General features: G+C 56.9%; 4 protein-coding genes across 4 annotated transcripts; 1 reads left to right on the top strand and 3 right to left on the bottom strand.

Moving 5' to 3' along the window:
• Positions 1–37: 37 nt before the first annotated feature.
• Positions 38–2,301, bottom strand: C8A04DRAFT_29930 (DNA polymerase alpha subunit B N-terminal-domain-containing protein; the record flags this gene model as incomplete). The annotated part of the gene is made up of 3 exons (XM_062781188.1): positions 38–214; positions 347–1,706; positions 1,778–2,301. The coding sequence occupies 3 exons, from the start codon at positions 2,299–2,301 to the stop codon at positions 38–40; spliced, it is 2,061 nt and encodes a 686-aa protein (XP_062635852.1).
• Positions 2,302–2,888: 587 nt separating this feature from the next.
• On the bottom strand, positions 2,889–3,541 carry C8A04DRAFT_29929 (uncharacterized protein; the record flags this gene model as incomplete). The annotated part of the gene is made up of 4 exons (XM_062781187.1): positions 2,889–2,967; positions 3,043–3,238; positions 3,309–3,411; positions 3,470–3,541. 4 exons carry the CDS (start codon positions 3,539–3,541, stop codon positions 2,889–2,891), a joined length of 450 nt encoding a protein of 149 aa, XP_062635851.1.
• A 1,061-nt stretch (positions 3,542–4,602) lies between these two features.
• C8A04DRAFT_38264 (CRAL-TRIO domain-containing protein) lies at positions 4,603–5,712 on the top strand (the record flags this gene model as incomplete). Its single annotated transcript, XM_062784186.1, has 1 exon — positions 4,603–5,712. The coding sequence occupies one exon, from the start codon at positions 4,603–4,605 to the stop codon at positions 5,710–5,712; it is 1,110 nt and encodes a 369-aa protein (XP_062635850.1).
• Positions 5,713–6,550: 838 nt separating this feature from the next.
• C8A04DRAFT_13199 (uncharacterized protein) lies at positions 6,551–11,758 on the bottom strand (the record flags this gene model as incomplete). The annotated part of the gene is made up of 2 exons (XM_062777620.1): positions 6,551–6,677; positions 6,765–11,758. The coding sequence occupies 2 exons, from the start codon at positions 11,756–11,758 to the stop codon at positions 6,551–6,553; spliced, it is 5,121 nt and encodes a 1,706-aa protein (XP_062635849.1).
• Positions 11,759–13,564: the final 1,806 nt, after the last annotated feature.

Here is a 13,564-nt window from a genome sequence, read left to right as displayed (position 1 = left end):
CCATGTCAAGTTATAAGTAACAGCTCAGGAAGACGCTTCAAATCCTCGTAATCTCAACCCTCGCCCGCTCATAAATCTTATGCGGCACCGGTCCTCCCGCACCCGCCGCCAGACTGGCCTGCGACGGCGGGTACAGCGTCATCTTGGCAAACGTGCCGGCAGCTTTCCGCTTCGACAGGAAGCCGGGGTTGATGACGACAACCGAGCTCACGACCTGATTTGTTAGTCTCTCTCTCTTTGTGTCTCTCTCTTTGTGTCTCTCTCTTTGTGTCTCTCTCTCGCGGGTCTTACGGAATATCACCGAGGGAAATGGAGAGGGAAAAGGGGGGAAAAGAGAAGAACTCACGTTAACAAACGGCGGCAACGCACTCGGCAAAACCAACACATCCGGCCGAAAACTAACCATCTCCCCCAACTTCAAATAACTCACATCCAGCGCCGCGCCCGGCGGCAACCCCCCGCCAGGCCCCTCCGTAGCCCCCGTCTTGGGCAACCTCTTCCGGTCGGCCGAAGGAAACAACGGGAAAAAATGCCGCTGTTCCACTAGGTACTGGCTCACCCTCGAAAATGGGTCTACTGTCGGTGTGGTCCCAGGCCGAGCGCCTACCAATTCCTCCTGCCGCAGTTCGAATAATATATCCTGACTACTGACCCCCAGCACCATCTCATTGATACTCAGCGTCATCGGGTTACCCACAATCCGCACCGCTTTATGCAACCCCGACTCGCGGCGGATGAAAGCGTCCTGCGGCCAAGCGACATGTTTATCCAGCGCATCGCGAAGCGACGGAACAAGAAGAACCGAAACGGACGGGTTGGCAGCAACGAGACGGTTGAGGGCGGGGGAGATGAGATATTTGAACAAGGTGGAAAGGTTAGCTTGGTCTGGGTCGACGCCTGCGGCCAGGGCTGCGGGGGGCAGGTCGAAGTCGCCGGTGGCGATGAGCGGGTGTTCGAGGTCGATGAAGGGGCCGGTGAGGACGAGGACATCGGTGAAGTTGTCGGCTGCGTCGCGGCAGAGGGTGTGGAGGGGCTCGAAGTCGAGGTTGTCGTCGGCGGTGTAGGGGCCGGAGGCGAAGAGGACGGTTAGGGGGAGAGGGGTGTCGGAATCTGTGTCCATGGCGTCGGGCCCGGATCCGCGTAGTCGGGCGGTGTGGGCTGCGAGGAGGTCGGGGGAGGAGGCGGCTATGTTGAGGAGCGGGATGTCGAGAACTTCGTGGACGGTGAATTCGCGGCCGGAGGTGTTTGTGCCCTTGAGGGCGACGATTTGGCCCGGGAAAAAGTGGTAACTTTTAAGTTTGTTCAGGTTGAGGTGCACGCGCCGGCCATTGCCCATGCGCCGCGAGGTTTCGAGCACGAGCGAGGCCGCGTTGAGCTTGCCCTCGGCCGAGTCGGACGCGATCCGCCCGATGGCCACGATCTCGGATGTACTTTGACTGGCTGGGTTTCCGAGGGCAGAATCCTCCAGGCCGTGGTGCTGCATGACCAATTCCACAAAGTCCTCTATCCGGTCATCGAGAATCTCGGATGCCTCGTTCAGCTTCATGGCCAGGTCTTTGTAGCCGAGCTTCTTTTGGTCTGACGTCGCTGTCAGCTTGACGCGGGGTTCGGGGAACGGCGCAATGGGCGGCTCGGCAGCGTCGAGTTGTTCGTTGAGTGTCCCCAGCACCTCGCCGGCGTTGGGGCGTTCGGCAAATGATGATGGTCTGTACACGAACCAATTAGCCAGAAACTCTTCGGTACTCGGCCTCCCCCAAACAGAAAGGGAAAAACGTACGGTACCGCACCCATCGCATTCAATTGCTCCTCCACCTTCAACGGTGAGCTACTCGCAACCTGGCCCGCCTTGGCCCGCGTTACCGCAGGCGTTTTCCTCGTCGACGCTGACCCCCCTGCAGCACCCGCTTTCGTCCTCCCCGCGCCAGGCGTCGTCAACCCATCCAACATCCCAAACACATCACCACCGCCACCACCACCTGTAGTCGCACCCCCCCTCACCCCCCGCGGCGTAGCCCCCACCCTTTTATCCGCCCTACTCCCCTGTGCAGCAGCCCCCTGCGCCCGATTCGACCTTTCCAGCTCGTCCAGCAGGCTGCGCGAAAAGGCCGTGAGCGTCTCGATCGAGACCTGGAAATCGTCCAGACCCATCTTCATGCCGTAGGATTCCCATTTGAAGAAGAGGTCCTGGGCGGAGAGATTGTGGGTGCGCATGAGGGATTGCAGGAGGTGGACGACGTCGGGCTCGAGGGGCTTGCCGCTGCCGGTGCCGAAGCGCTCGTTGAGCTCGGCGGTGTCGGCCATGGTGTTTTATTTTTTTCTTTCCGGGGTTGTGGGACTCGTTTGGGGTGGCGTTGTCGGGGGAATTGGAACCAAAATGTTGGTTGGTGATAGAGGGGTTGTTGTATTTTACGGATTTAGGTGCTGTCCGTGGAACGCGGTTGAGACGCGCCAAAGCACTTTACGCGAATGTTGGGCCCTTGATGCGGTTAGCGCGTAGACAGGGGTCTTGGTGGGTCTTCAAGAAGCGGCCGGGTCGTCACGGGTGGATACCAAGGATCAAACCACATCAGGCGGCCTTCGCAACTTAGGCAATTCAATCAACACACGGTGTTTTGCCTCCATATTTTCTATGATATTAACCCCTGTGTGATTCTGTATATTCACCATGTTGGTGCTGCACCTCAAATACCGAGATCGCGTATGCCTCCGCTAGCGTGCACTGCGTCCAACACACGGGTTCGTTACCAAAGATTAGAGTAGAGCTTCGGGCGTACGGATAGTTTGCGCTGGCTTTTCCGTAATCCCATGCCTCTCGGAATCGAACCCTAGTTATTTATCTAACCTTGACCCTTCTGTCAACTCGCTCTCAATGAACCATGAACCGAGCTTCACCCAGTTGTCTGAACCCCATCGGCATCAGCCAGCCAGGCCTCGAAGTAGAGGCCCTTCCCCGCCAAATCGTCCTCCCTAGCCTAGTTAGCGCTGCTGTATGTACAGGGCACCACACCGGGCGGCGACCGTTCGACAGTCCGCGCTTCAAACGGGATACAGTCAGAATGGCCAGCCGGTTGGCCGAAGTTGGACTGTAGGTATACCAAATACGAGCCGTCGGGCCCTGGGCAGGCCAGCAAGGAGTGAGAATCGTCAAAGTTCAGTTCCCCAGTGAACTCATCGATAAACCAGCCCTGGATCTCCCAGGTCGATGAGGCGAGGGGGGAGTAGGTCAGGTTACCCCGGCCTAGGTGTTTGTTAGTAAAACCTCGTTTTCATTTTCCGTTGAGAAAAGGTAAAAACGGGAGAAGACACACCAACACCCGAGCGGTCGAGGCCAAACCGCTGGTTTGAGTCAGCCTCACTACCGTTGTATAGGAACAGCTGCTTTTCGTTGAGGAACAGTATGGCGGCCCCGCTCTGTAGCGTTGCCCCACGGCAGTCCGCATCCTGGCTTTTCTCGGGCAGCGAAACTCACAGCTTGTCCTTGCTCGCGCTGATGGGCTTGTTGTGAATCGGCGAGGAGGGTGAAAGCGGTCGTGAGCTGCATGGTCGTTGTTTTTTCCTGGGGAGGGTATTGAGGTTGGTGACCACGTCTCAGGGTGCTAAGGGTCTTCTTTTGTACAAAGATTCCTGCCCAGCCGATCGGCGTAGAGCTTCCCGGGGACGGGAGCTGGAATAACGATGCGCAAGAGCTAGCCCGACGGCCCGAGCCGCTGGCATACCAGCAAGGCTCGCCCGCACTCTCTTCATTGCCACTTAGGGCAAGTATGCAAATCCCTCTGGGCCGCTGAGCCCTGAGGCCGTAATTCGATCTGAGAAATGTGACGCCTGAGACATTGCACTTGGGAGAATCGCTTCATCTTTTGTCCCATCAGCACTCAAAAAAACAAACCTTATTTCAACTGAGACCTCCCGGTGCTGTGGGGCTAGCTGAACGCTAGCCGTGTGTCATGGACACCGGCCAGCGGTTGAGTCTGACTTCTGAGAACTTCCGATATGTTGTGCTTGGCACGCCTAGCATCCGTGGCATGGGAACTGCTGCTGACCAACTCAACTTGCTGCTTGTCCCTGGATCACAGGCTGGTTTCGAGGCCCGATATGTCACAGGGCGGGGCTTTTCAAAGAAGATGCGGCTGGCGAGTGGACAGGGGTCCTGGCGGGCCCGTCAAGCAGGGGCCGAGAACGGACCTAAGGGACCCCAATATTTTGACAGGGGTTCGTCCGTGCTCAACAATATTCGAGATACAGAGATATCTGGATGAACACGAACTCTCCTCATCAAACCTAGGTTCACTCTATTTTGTGTAAGGTTGAACTTTGTCGCCAGAAACCGAGGTAGGTGATCACTCTTCAGAAAACTGCAGTCAATCCCCCGATTTCCCCCTGTTTTCACTTCGTTTACCTCTTTTGAGCAACGAAACCATTGAGCGGTGTGTAGTTCGCACTTAATCTTCCAGGGGTCCTAACGTTAATCTTCCATCCCACTTCCTTCACTCTCAAACCTATATCGTCCTTCTTCAAGTTTCTACCCCCAATTCGATGCCCCGTCGCTGATCTATTGTAGCCGTTCCGGATATTCTCACCAAAAAAGTCCCCTTCATTCCAACCATGTCGACAGAAGCAGCAGGGCCTCTCAAGTTCCCCCTCCTGGCCCCCACGCCAGAAAGCAAACCCAAGCCCCGTCCCGTCCTCACAGAACAACAACAACAAAAATACGACTCGCTCCTCACCCAAGCCAAATCCTGGACCGAGATTCCCATAGCTCAAGACGGCAAACCCACCACCACCCCCGTCACCGAAGTCGACAAGCTCTGGCTCACCCGCGACTGCCTCCTCCGCTACCTGCGCGCCACCAAATGGGACGAACCCAGCGCCTCCAAACGCCTCCTCGAAACCCTCGCCTGGCGCCACACCTACGGCGTCAACGCCCTCACCCCGGAGCAAATCTCCCCCGAAAACGAAACGGGCAAGCAAATCATCCTCGGCTTCGACAAGGAAGCCCGCGTGTGCCACTACCTCAGCCCCGGACGCCAAAACACCGAGGCTTCCCCGCGGCAAGTCCAACACCTTGTATTCATGCTCGAGCGCGTGATCGACCTCATGCCTGCCGGCCAGGAAACCCTCGCGCTGCTGATCAACTTCCAGTCGTCCAAGTCCCGCTCCAACACGGCGCCCAATCTGAGCATGGCGCGCGAGGTGCTGAATATCCTGCAGCATCACTACCCGGAGCGGTTGGGGAAAGCGCTGATTATTAATATGCCGTGGATTGTGACGGGGTTTTTCAGGTTGATCACGCCGTTTATTGATCCGAATACGAGGGAGAAACTCAAGTTTAATGAGGATATGGCGAAGTATGTTCCTGTGGAGCAGATGTGGTCGGAGTTTAGCACGGGGAAACTCGAGTTTGAGTATGACCATGAGGTGTACTGGCCGGCGCTGCAGGCGTTGTGTGAGGAGAAGAGGGAGGCCAGGCGGGAACGGTGGGTCAAGGGGGGTAGTCAGATTGGTGAGTCGGAGGATTATCTTGCAGGGGCGAGCGAGGTTGGTGTGGCGGGGGTGCAAGACAAGGCAGAGAAGGAGGTGAAAGACGAAAAGGGGGCTGGAGAGGAGGAAAAGAAGCCGGTTGAGGGGGAACAGAAGGTGGTTGAGCCGGAAGTGGTGGCTGAGAAGACGCCTCAGGTAGAGGCTGTCCCTGAGACTGCGCCGGTTGCCGCCTAGAGGTCACCAGGATATCTGATGAAGTGGTAATGATAGATATTTGTGTGCGTAAAGATTTCTGACGACTAAACGATAATGGTATCCGAACTCTAGAATTCCCGTAGAATTGAAGAGAGCATGACGTGAACGAACCCATCGAGGTGACTATTGACGCTGATTCGCCCTAGTCCGGTTATCTGGGAAGAACTTTCCTTACCCCATGACAACAATCCATATTCCGGCCATTTTTCCACCCAACCCGTCGCCCCCCATAATTTCATGTGCGTTCCATTCCCGTCACGCCGTTAGGGCCAATGCCAAGTACACCATCTTAACCCCTGCTATGGGAGAAACTGGGTGATAAGCATTAGGTCGTTTTCGCATTTCTTTCTAGCTTGTTATTCTTCTTCATAAAGGGAGCACGGAGGTTCATCAACAGACACAATCGGGGAAATGGAAAGACCTTGACTTTCAAGAACTTCAGATTCATCTATCCACTCTTTCCTAGCCAGGGTATATCCAAATCCCCCTTTCTCCCAACCAAGTAACCAAAAGAGCGTCATGTCGATACCGATATGTATGTGTACACAGCATGTGTCTTATGTACTGTATGTACGCTGCCAAACCGAGGAACAGCCCCAAAAGCCAAGATCTAATACAAGCAAAGCAATCCCAACCCAACCAAATAAATGCCCCCCAACTCCCGCGCCCATGCTTCTGTATATGCTCCAATGCAGGATACCGGGGTATCGTATCTCCATCTCCACGGTTCCATATGCTCGGTCATCCAAGAAAAGAAAAACAGCCATATACCCCATCAATCATAACGAGTGTCATCCCAACCAAATCCCAATCCCTCTCACCTCTTCTGATTTCCCCCGTTCAACACCTCCCCCGCACTCTCCATCGGATCCTCCCGCTCCTCTGCTGGCGGGGTAAACTGCGGGCGGACATACTCCCCCGTTAACCTCCCAGCACCAACACCACTAACAGAACCCCCTCCGCCACTAACACTAGCAGCAGCAGTGCTACCACCAGGTGAGCCGACAGCACCATGTGCATAAGGCGAGAACCCGCCCGGACTAGGCCGGCTGTAACTATAACCTTCCCAGCGCTGCCAGCCGGGGGTTGTGGGCGTTGCTATGACCGATGCGGTCCCCGTTTCCTCCTGTGCTGGGGTAGGGCCAGGTACAGAGGTAGCCGTGGGGGCGGAAGCCGTGGCCGAAGCCGAAGCAGACGTGACCGTATCAAGCGACGCAGCGTCCGCTTTCATCTTGGCCTTCCCCGCTGCACCATCCATACTTTTCTTCCCATCCACCATCCCATCAAAATCTTGCGCATGAATACCACCGTCAACTCCCCCCTCCAGATCGCACCCTTGTGGAATATGTCCCACCGCCTCCATCTCCTGCATCAAATCCCTATCCGTAGGCCAGACCGCCCTCCTCACAGCCGTAACCCCCAACTCCAAAACGACCAACCCCGACAACACCACAAAATGCACCAACCACCACAACCCTTGCCTCCCAAACCCGTGCAAAAACGCCTCCCTTACCACATAGGGCGCCACACTCGTTTTGAACAGCGCACTAAGCAAAATATTCCACAGCCACCAACCAGCCGTCGACACCGCCAACCCCCCCAAGATGACTAGCGTTCGGTCATGGACTTCGAGGAAAAACAATTTGAGGTTGATGAAGACCACCGCGCAGGAGAAGGCTAGTGTGCCGACGGGGAAGAGGTCGGTGGGGACCGGGGAGTGGGAGTGGAAGGCGTAGAGGTAGTAGACGGCGTAGTAGATTAGGATGGATTCGATGACGGCGAGTAGCATCCAGCCGAGGTATTGGGCGAGGTGGAAGGCACGGTTGCGTTGGCCGAAGGTGTATAGTTCGGGGAAGGCGAGTAAGGTGGCTGCGGACAGGTCGCGTTCGAAGATACCTGGGATGATGACGGGGAGCGAAGTGAAGATGGTGTTGAAGACGGTGAGGGAGGTGGATTCGAAGAGGGAGGTGCCGGTGTAGCCGTTGTACCGCTGGTACTGGGCCTGGAGGAGGTAGAATATGACTTCCTTCCAGAAAGTGCCGAGGATGTATTTTCCGCTGCGGACGTAATTCCACCGGCCATGAACGAGGAGTAAGCGCTGGAGGAAACGAAACTGTGCGATGGAGTAGTCGGCGATGCGGGCCGCTTGGAGTCCTTCACGGCCGGAGATACCGATGCCGACGTGGGAGGCTTGGATCATGGCGATGTCGTTGGCCCCGTCGCCGATGGCGAGGGTCACGGCAGAGGGGGCTTGGTGGCGGATGCATTGGACGAGGTGAGCTTTTTGGGAGGGCGAGGCGCGGCAGCAGATGACAGAGTCGACGCGGGCGACGAGGTCGAAGAAGAGGATGCGGAGGGCCGGGTCGGCCTCGACGACGGAGAGGGTGTGGCCGTCGATGACAGCGACCGAGTGCGGGACCATGCCGCGGCAGACGTCGGTGAGTGTCATGGCTAGGCGGTCGTGCAGGCTGGTCTGGTTTTTGTCCGCAACATCGAGGATGTACACCTCGGAGAAGGGCTTGCAGATCCCCGCTGAATGCGCAATGTTGATGGCCGTCTCGCGCTTATCCCCCGTCAGCATCCACACCTTGATATTAGCACGCCGCAGCTTGTCAATCGTCTCGGGCACCCCCTGCTGCAGCTTGTCCTCGATGGCGGTCGCCCCAGCCAGGTCGTAGTCCTGCTCAATCAGCTCAGCAGCGGCCTCGATGCGGGCCTGGCGCTGCGACAGGCTGGTCGTCGCCTGCAGGTACACCTCCTTCCACTTGCGGTATTCCTCCTCATCGACATACCGGTACCCAAAGATGAGCGTACGGAGGCCTTCCGTAGCGAAGTCGTCCACATGCTGGAAGCAGCGCTCGAACACGCCGCCTTCGTTGAGTGCCAGCGATTCGTCGATGGCCATCCCCATTCCGTCATACGGGTTCGGGTACGGGTCAGCCAGTGACAGCCGCGCCAGCTCCAACGACCGCGCGCCGCCCACCTGGGCCTCATCCGTAATCCCGACCGACCGTCGCCAGCTATCCCTGCGATCCAGCGTCGTTCGCCGCAGATTCATACTGTCACGCATGAGATTCATACTCTCGCGCCTTGGACTGCGCACGCTCTGCATGCTCTGTCTACCCTGCATGCTCTGCCGGCGCATTGTGAGCACCTTCTCCTGCTCCACACTACGGCGCACGCTCGCCCGTCGCTCCACCGCCGACGCCGTCTGCATGGCCAGCTGCTTCTGCCGCAGCCGAGGTAGGATCACGCTGTCGGCGCCCTTAGTGTAGATGCACAACCGGCCGTCGGGCAAGCGCAGGATGATGGACATGCGCTTGCGCTTGCTGCTGAACTCGATTACATCGAGGATTTCATATTTCTCGGTTGTTGTCGTCGCGGTACCACTGGGGGTGTGGGGGCTGTTGTGGCTATTGGGATTCGGCACCTCGAGGGTCATCGACTGCGCGGAACGGTCCACGAGCAGGTAGCCCAGATCCTTAGCCGCCTCGACCAACGCGAGCTCATCCGGAGACGCCGCCTGAAAGCTGATCTTGCCGTCTTCGCCTCTTTCCGGAAGACACGTATGACAAAGCGCCAGACACATAATGAACTGCCGAGCCTTGCGGGAAAATGCCGAATGCGGTTTGTTAGTGATGTACCTCAGCAGTTCCTCTGTGTTAAGCTCCGGCTGTCGCGGCTGCGTGGTGTGGACCGGTGATTTCCACCTCGATGTCGTGCTCGCTCGGGGAGTAGGCCGCAGACTCTCCGACCGACGGCCATCGAAAGAACGGCTCTCTTCTCGTCCGACTTCCGTCCTCGAGGATAGCGTCGACGGCTGGGGCCGCAACAGCCGTGGGCGACCTACCCGTTCCGTCTCCGTCGGAGTGGTGGTCGTCTCCCGGCCCGGGCTCCCGTCCTTCTTCGTGTTCTCCTCGTCCTCGTCCAGCCGCAAGTCCATATCGTGCAACCACGCTGTCCCCGCCACGCTCATTTTGCGGAACTTCATCAGGTTCTCGGTAAGCGTGCCTGTCTTGTCAGAAAACACATAGCTGACCTGGCCGAGGTTCTCCAAAATCGTCGTCGTGTTGGCCACCATCGGCGTGTCCGTGACCGGGTCGTACATCTCGATATCACTAAGCAGGAACAGCTGCCCCAGCTTAATGATCTCATGGCTGACATACAACGACAGCGGAATCAACGTATTGTACGCAATCACAAACGCGATGAAAATCTCCTTCAGCGGCACGTTTGACCGGCTCAGATACCACGCCCGCGACTCGTACTCGCGCCGCCAGAGGATGTACCCGACCGTGCATCCAACACTCAGAATGATCACAAAAAACACGAGCCCGACCACGATGCGGTTGACCGCGTGCTGGATCTCGGGCGCCTTGGCCCGCACGTTCTTGTTGGCGTTCATGCGGATCTTGCACTCCTCGCCGCTGTTGATGACGAGCCCGATCGCGTGGCTCGTGTTGCGCAACGTCGAGCCGCGGTAGACCACCTCGTTCAGCGTCAGGGGCATCGTCTCACCGCGGACTGTAGCCCGGCCCTCGTAGCTGTACAGGTCGATGTTGGGGTCCTCCGATACCACCTCGCCCTCGCAGGCTCCGATGCCGCTGATCGAGGAACAGTGTTTGGCCAGTAGCGGGCAGGCTTGTTTGCTCTTCAGGTTCGTTTCCCCGTCCAGCGCCATAGTCTCGATGAAGGCGACGCCGTTAGGGCCTGTGGCGTGGAGCAGGACGATGTCGGCCGGTACGTTCTCGTCTCGCTCCAACCGGATGATATCCCCAACCCTCAGCGCCTGCCACTCAATCTTGGCCCACTCCCCTTCCACCGCTGTCGCAACACCCCCTTCCTCGGCCAATTCCAGCTCGTGATCGCCCGAGTCAATCTTCACGTCCGCCTTCTCCCCCCTCTTAAAAACCGCACGAGCAACCCGATCCCGCTTCCTCGTCGTATCTTTAACCGTCCCCTCGGGATCCAAAACCGTCACCAAACTCCGGTTTTCCATCTTATCCATCCGATACCGCCTATAATCATCATATCCTTCCTTCGCCATGCTAAGCGCCACAAACGCAATAAGCGGGCCAATCGTCGTGTACGTGCCCGTCGTGCTGAGCCCGGGTATCATCTGCAAAATACCAATAACCAAGAAATAGAAATTGGCCAGCTTCGTGAACTGGAAAAACAACTGCTTCGGCAGGAAATTCCACACCGTGTATCGACTCGACCGGATGAAATTCGTCTGGTACGCGTGGCCCATCCGCTCGTCCTTGAGCGGCTTCTGTCGCGCCAAGCCTGGTTGAAGCGGGATGTGTCGCCCGTCGGCGCTGGGTGGGAGCGGTTTCTGTCGGAGCAGGCCCTCAATGATGTAGCGTTTGTATGCTTCCTCGGCTTTTTGCTGGGCTTGCGCCCATCGCGCTGTCAAGACCGACGAGTTCCCCCTCTTGCGTAACCCTTTCAGGTGCCCATGGTGAGCTCCCCGGTTGAGGTTCTCCGCTGTTGGCGGTATACCCTTTTCGTCGCCGTCCCCAGGGACCTTGGTATTGTCTCGCTGCTCGTCAAATGTCTGTCGTGGGCGGGTCAACGAAACCCTCGGTTCTTCCACCGTGCGCAGGCGCGTGGCTACCGGAAATGATACCACACCGCTATATCGTGCCGAGCTGGGCGCATCTCGTGCTGGTGGTGGTGGTGCTGGTTGTGGTGGTGGCGAGACAACGTGTGACTGGATGGTGTACAGGTCGGGGATCTTGATGTGTAGCGGCGAGTGCGGTAGTCGCGCGCGGGACTGTCTGCTCTCGTCGAAGCTGAAGGAGCGGGGTCCGCTGGCACGGGGCGAGAGCGGTTCCAGGACCGGTCGAGAGCGCAATGTTGGGGATTCGACATGTTGTTGAGAGCTCGTCCCTTGCGTCGTCGTCGGGCTAGTGGTGCTGGGAGAACTCGAACTCGGGCCGGCTTCTGCTTCTTGCAATTCGATGTTGTCCAGCTGTTCCCGCAGCGCTTCCGCTGTCGTTGGCGATTTGCCCGTGCCCGCCATACCGCCAAATCAAGAACCGAACACGCACAGCGCCCACCACCGGACCAAGTCCTCCGAGTTGAACAAGAAATTACGCAAAATCGTCAATGTTGCCGGCGACATAACATTTCGGGACCGAGTGAAGGAATAATAACGACGTAACGAATGAATCAACAGAAACGAATCGCGAGAGAAGGGAAAAGGAAAAATAGACACGTTCAAACTCCAGCGGTCTAAGTCCCCAGCAATGCAAGGGTAGGTGGGCGGATGATCGCTCAAAATGGGTGGGTAACAGACATACTATGAATGGATCGACTCCCCCAGACCGACGACCACACGACGCACTATCCTGCTGCGGACGGCACACACTGCGTATGCACAACTGGTGTCGACTTTGGAGCCGACTCGCAACGGCTGAAGTCTAGCGTGGGTCTGCTCCGAAGCCTATCACACCCTGGCCACACTAGCGCGACCTCAAACTATTTTGTGGCTGTGGGACGGGGACGCCGCGAATCTTTTTGGCGGTGCTTGCAGTGCTCGCGGGGCGTGCCAGTGGGCGTTCAGGGATCGTCGAAGCAAATGTCGAAAAAGAAACATGGGGTGTGGATGGCGACACGCAAGCAAGAGAGGCAGGCGGCCAAAGTGAAACGACCTGCCCAGCTTCCCCCTTCTCGAATACGCACGCTGCTCGTATCGTCGGAGCAGCCATGACGGCATCATGCCCACTGCCATGCCTGGGTGAACCCGGCCTGGGCAAAACCCACGAGAGCCAAGAAAGTTGAAAAAAAAAAACCGAGCCCGGCTCGGAACTTGGGACCCACTCAAACCACAACAAGACTGGAAGGAGCCACCCTGCTCACGCCCGAAACGGGTAAGTGGGGACTTTTGCGCTGTTTGTTCGCTGGATCTTGCTCCGAAACACCCCCAAAAGTTGGCATTGCGGACAAGCTCCGTGATGCATTGAAACGCTTCTCGAAAGGAAGCGTACCCATAAGAATAGAGTAAGAAAAGGAGCGCGCGGGGTAACATAACTTTGGCGCCGCCACACGCGACCCGGGGCGACGGCCGCGGCGTCGAAACGGCGGAGTTACCTGTCGGTATGCATGGACCTGACAATAACTCGAGAATACGCATCTTTTCGGCAAAGTTGTGGCAAGGTGGGACGAACAACACGGGAGATCGAACCGCTGCGTGGCCAAACCGGGATACTTTCCCGTTTGAGAGCAAACACCCTTTTCAGCCCAAGATACACCAGCAAGAATAACATGCTCCAACCCGCAATATTGGACCGCGCAGGAGCTATAATAGTTACACGTATCGAGTCGCTAACTGGTTCTCGATTCAACCAAATCCCTGCGCCGCACATGTCCCTTTCCCGTGGCGGCTCGTCCCATCTCCCTTTTAACTAACCATCCCCATCTCAAACAAACACCAGCGCCTGTCAGCATTCCTCCTCCTCCAATACAACCGCTAAGAAACTATGCACTCCTACACTACGTGTAGTAGTACGCAGGGCGCGGCAAGATCAACCTTCTTCAGCCCCCCAAACTGCATTGCATCCCAGGCTGCCACATTCACCCATTGTGCCAAACCGCCAATTTTTTCTCAGCCCCGAAACCAAACCTTCAATCCCACCCTCGCTATGGCCAAAAAAAGCGACACACTAAAACAGGTAGCTCAAGTCTAATCCATTAACATTGGATCAAATCTTAATAAATTTTGATTGATATACTCTTTTTTGTCTTTTTTCACTTGCTGGATTTATTCTTTTTTGTCTTCTTTCCCTTTTTTTGGTTTATTCTTTTTCGTCTTTTTTCACTTTTCAAG

Source organism: Dichotomopilus funicola (genome assembly GCF_033296635.1).
Source record: "Dichotomopilus funicola strain CBS 141.50 unplaced genomic scaffold C8A04scaffold_44, whole genome shotgun sequence".
Lineage (NCBI taxonomy): Eukaryota > Fungi > Ascomycota > Sordariomycetes > Sordariales > Chaetomiaceae > Dichotomopilus > Dichotomopilus funicola.
Note: the sequence above shows the minus strand (reverse complement) of the source record. Positions and strands in the feature narration are given on the sequence as shown.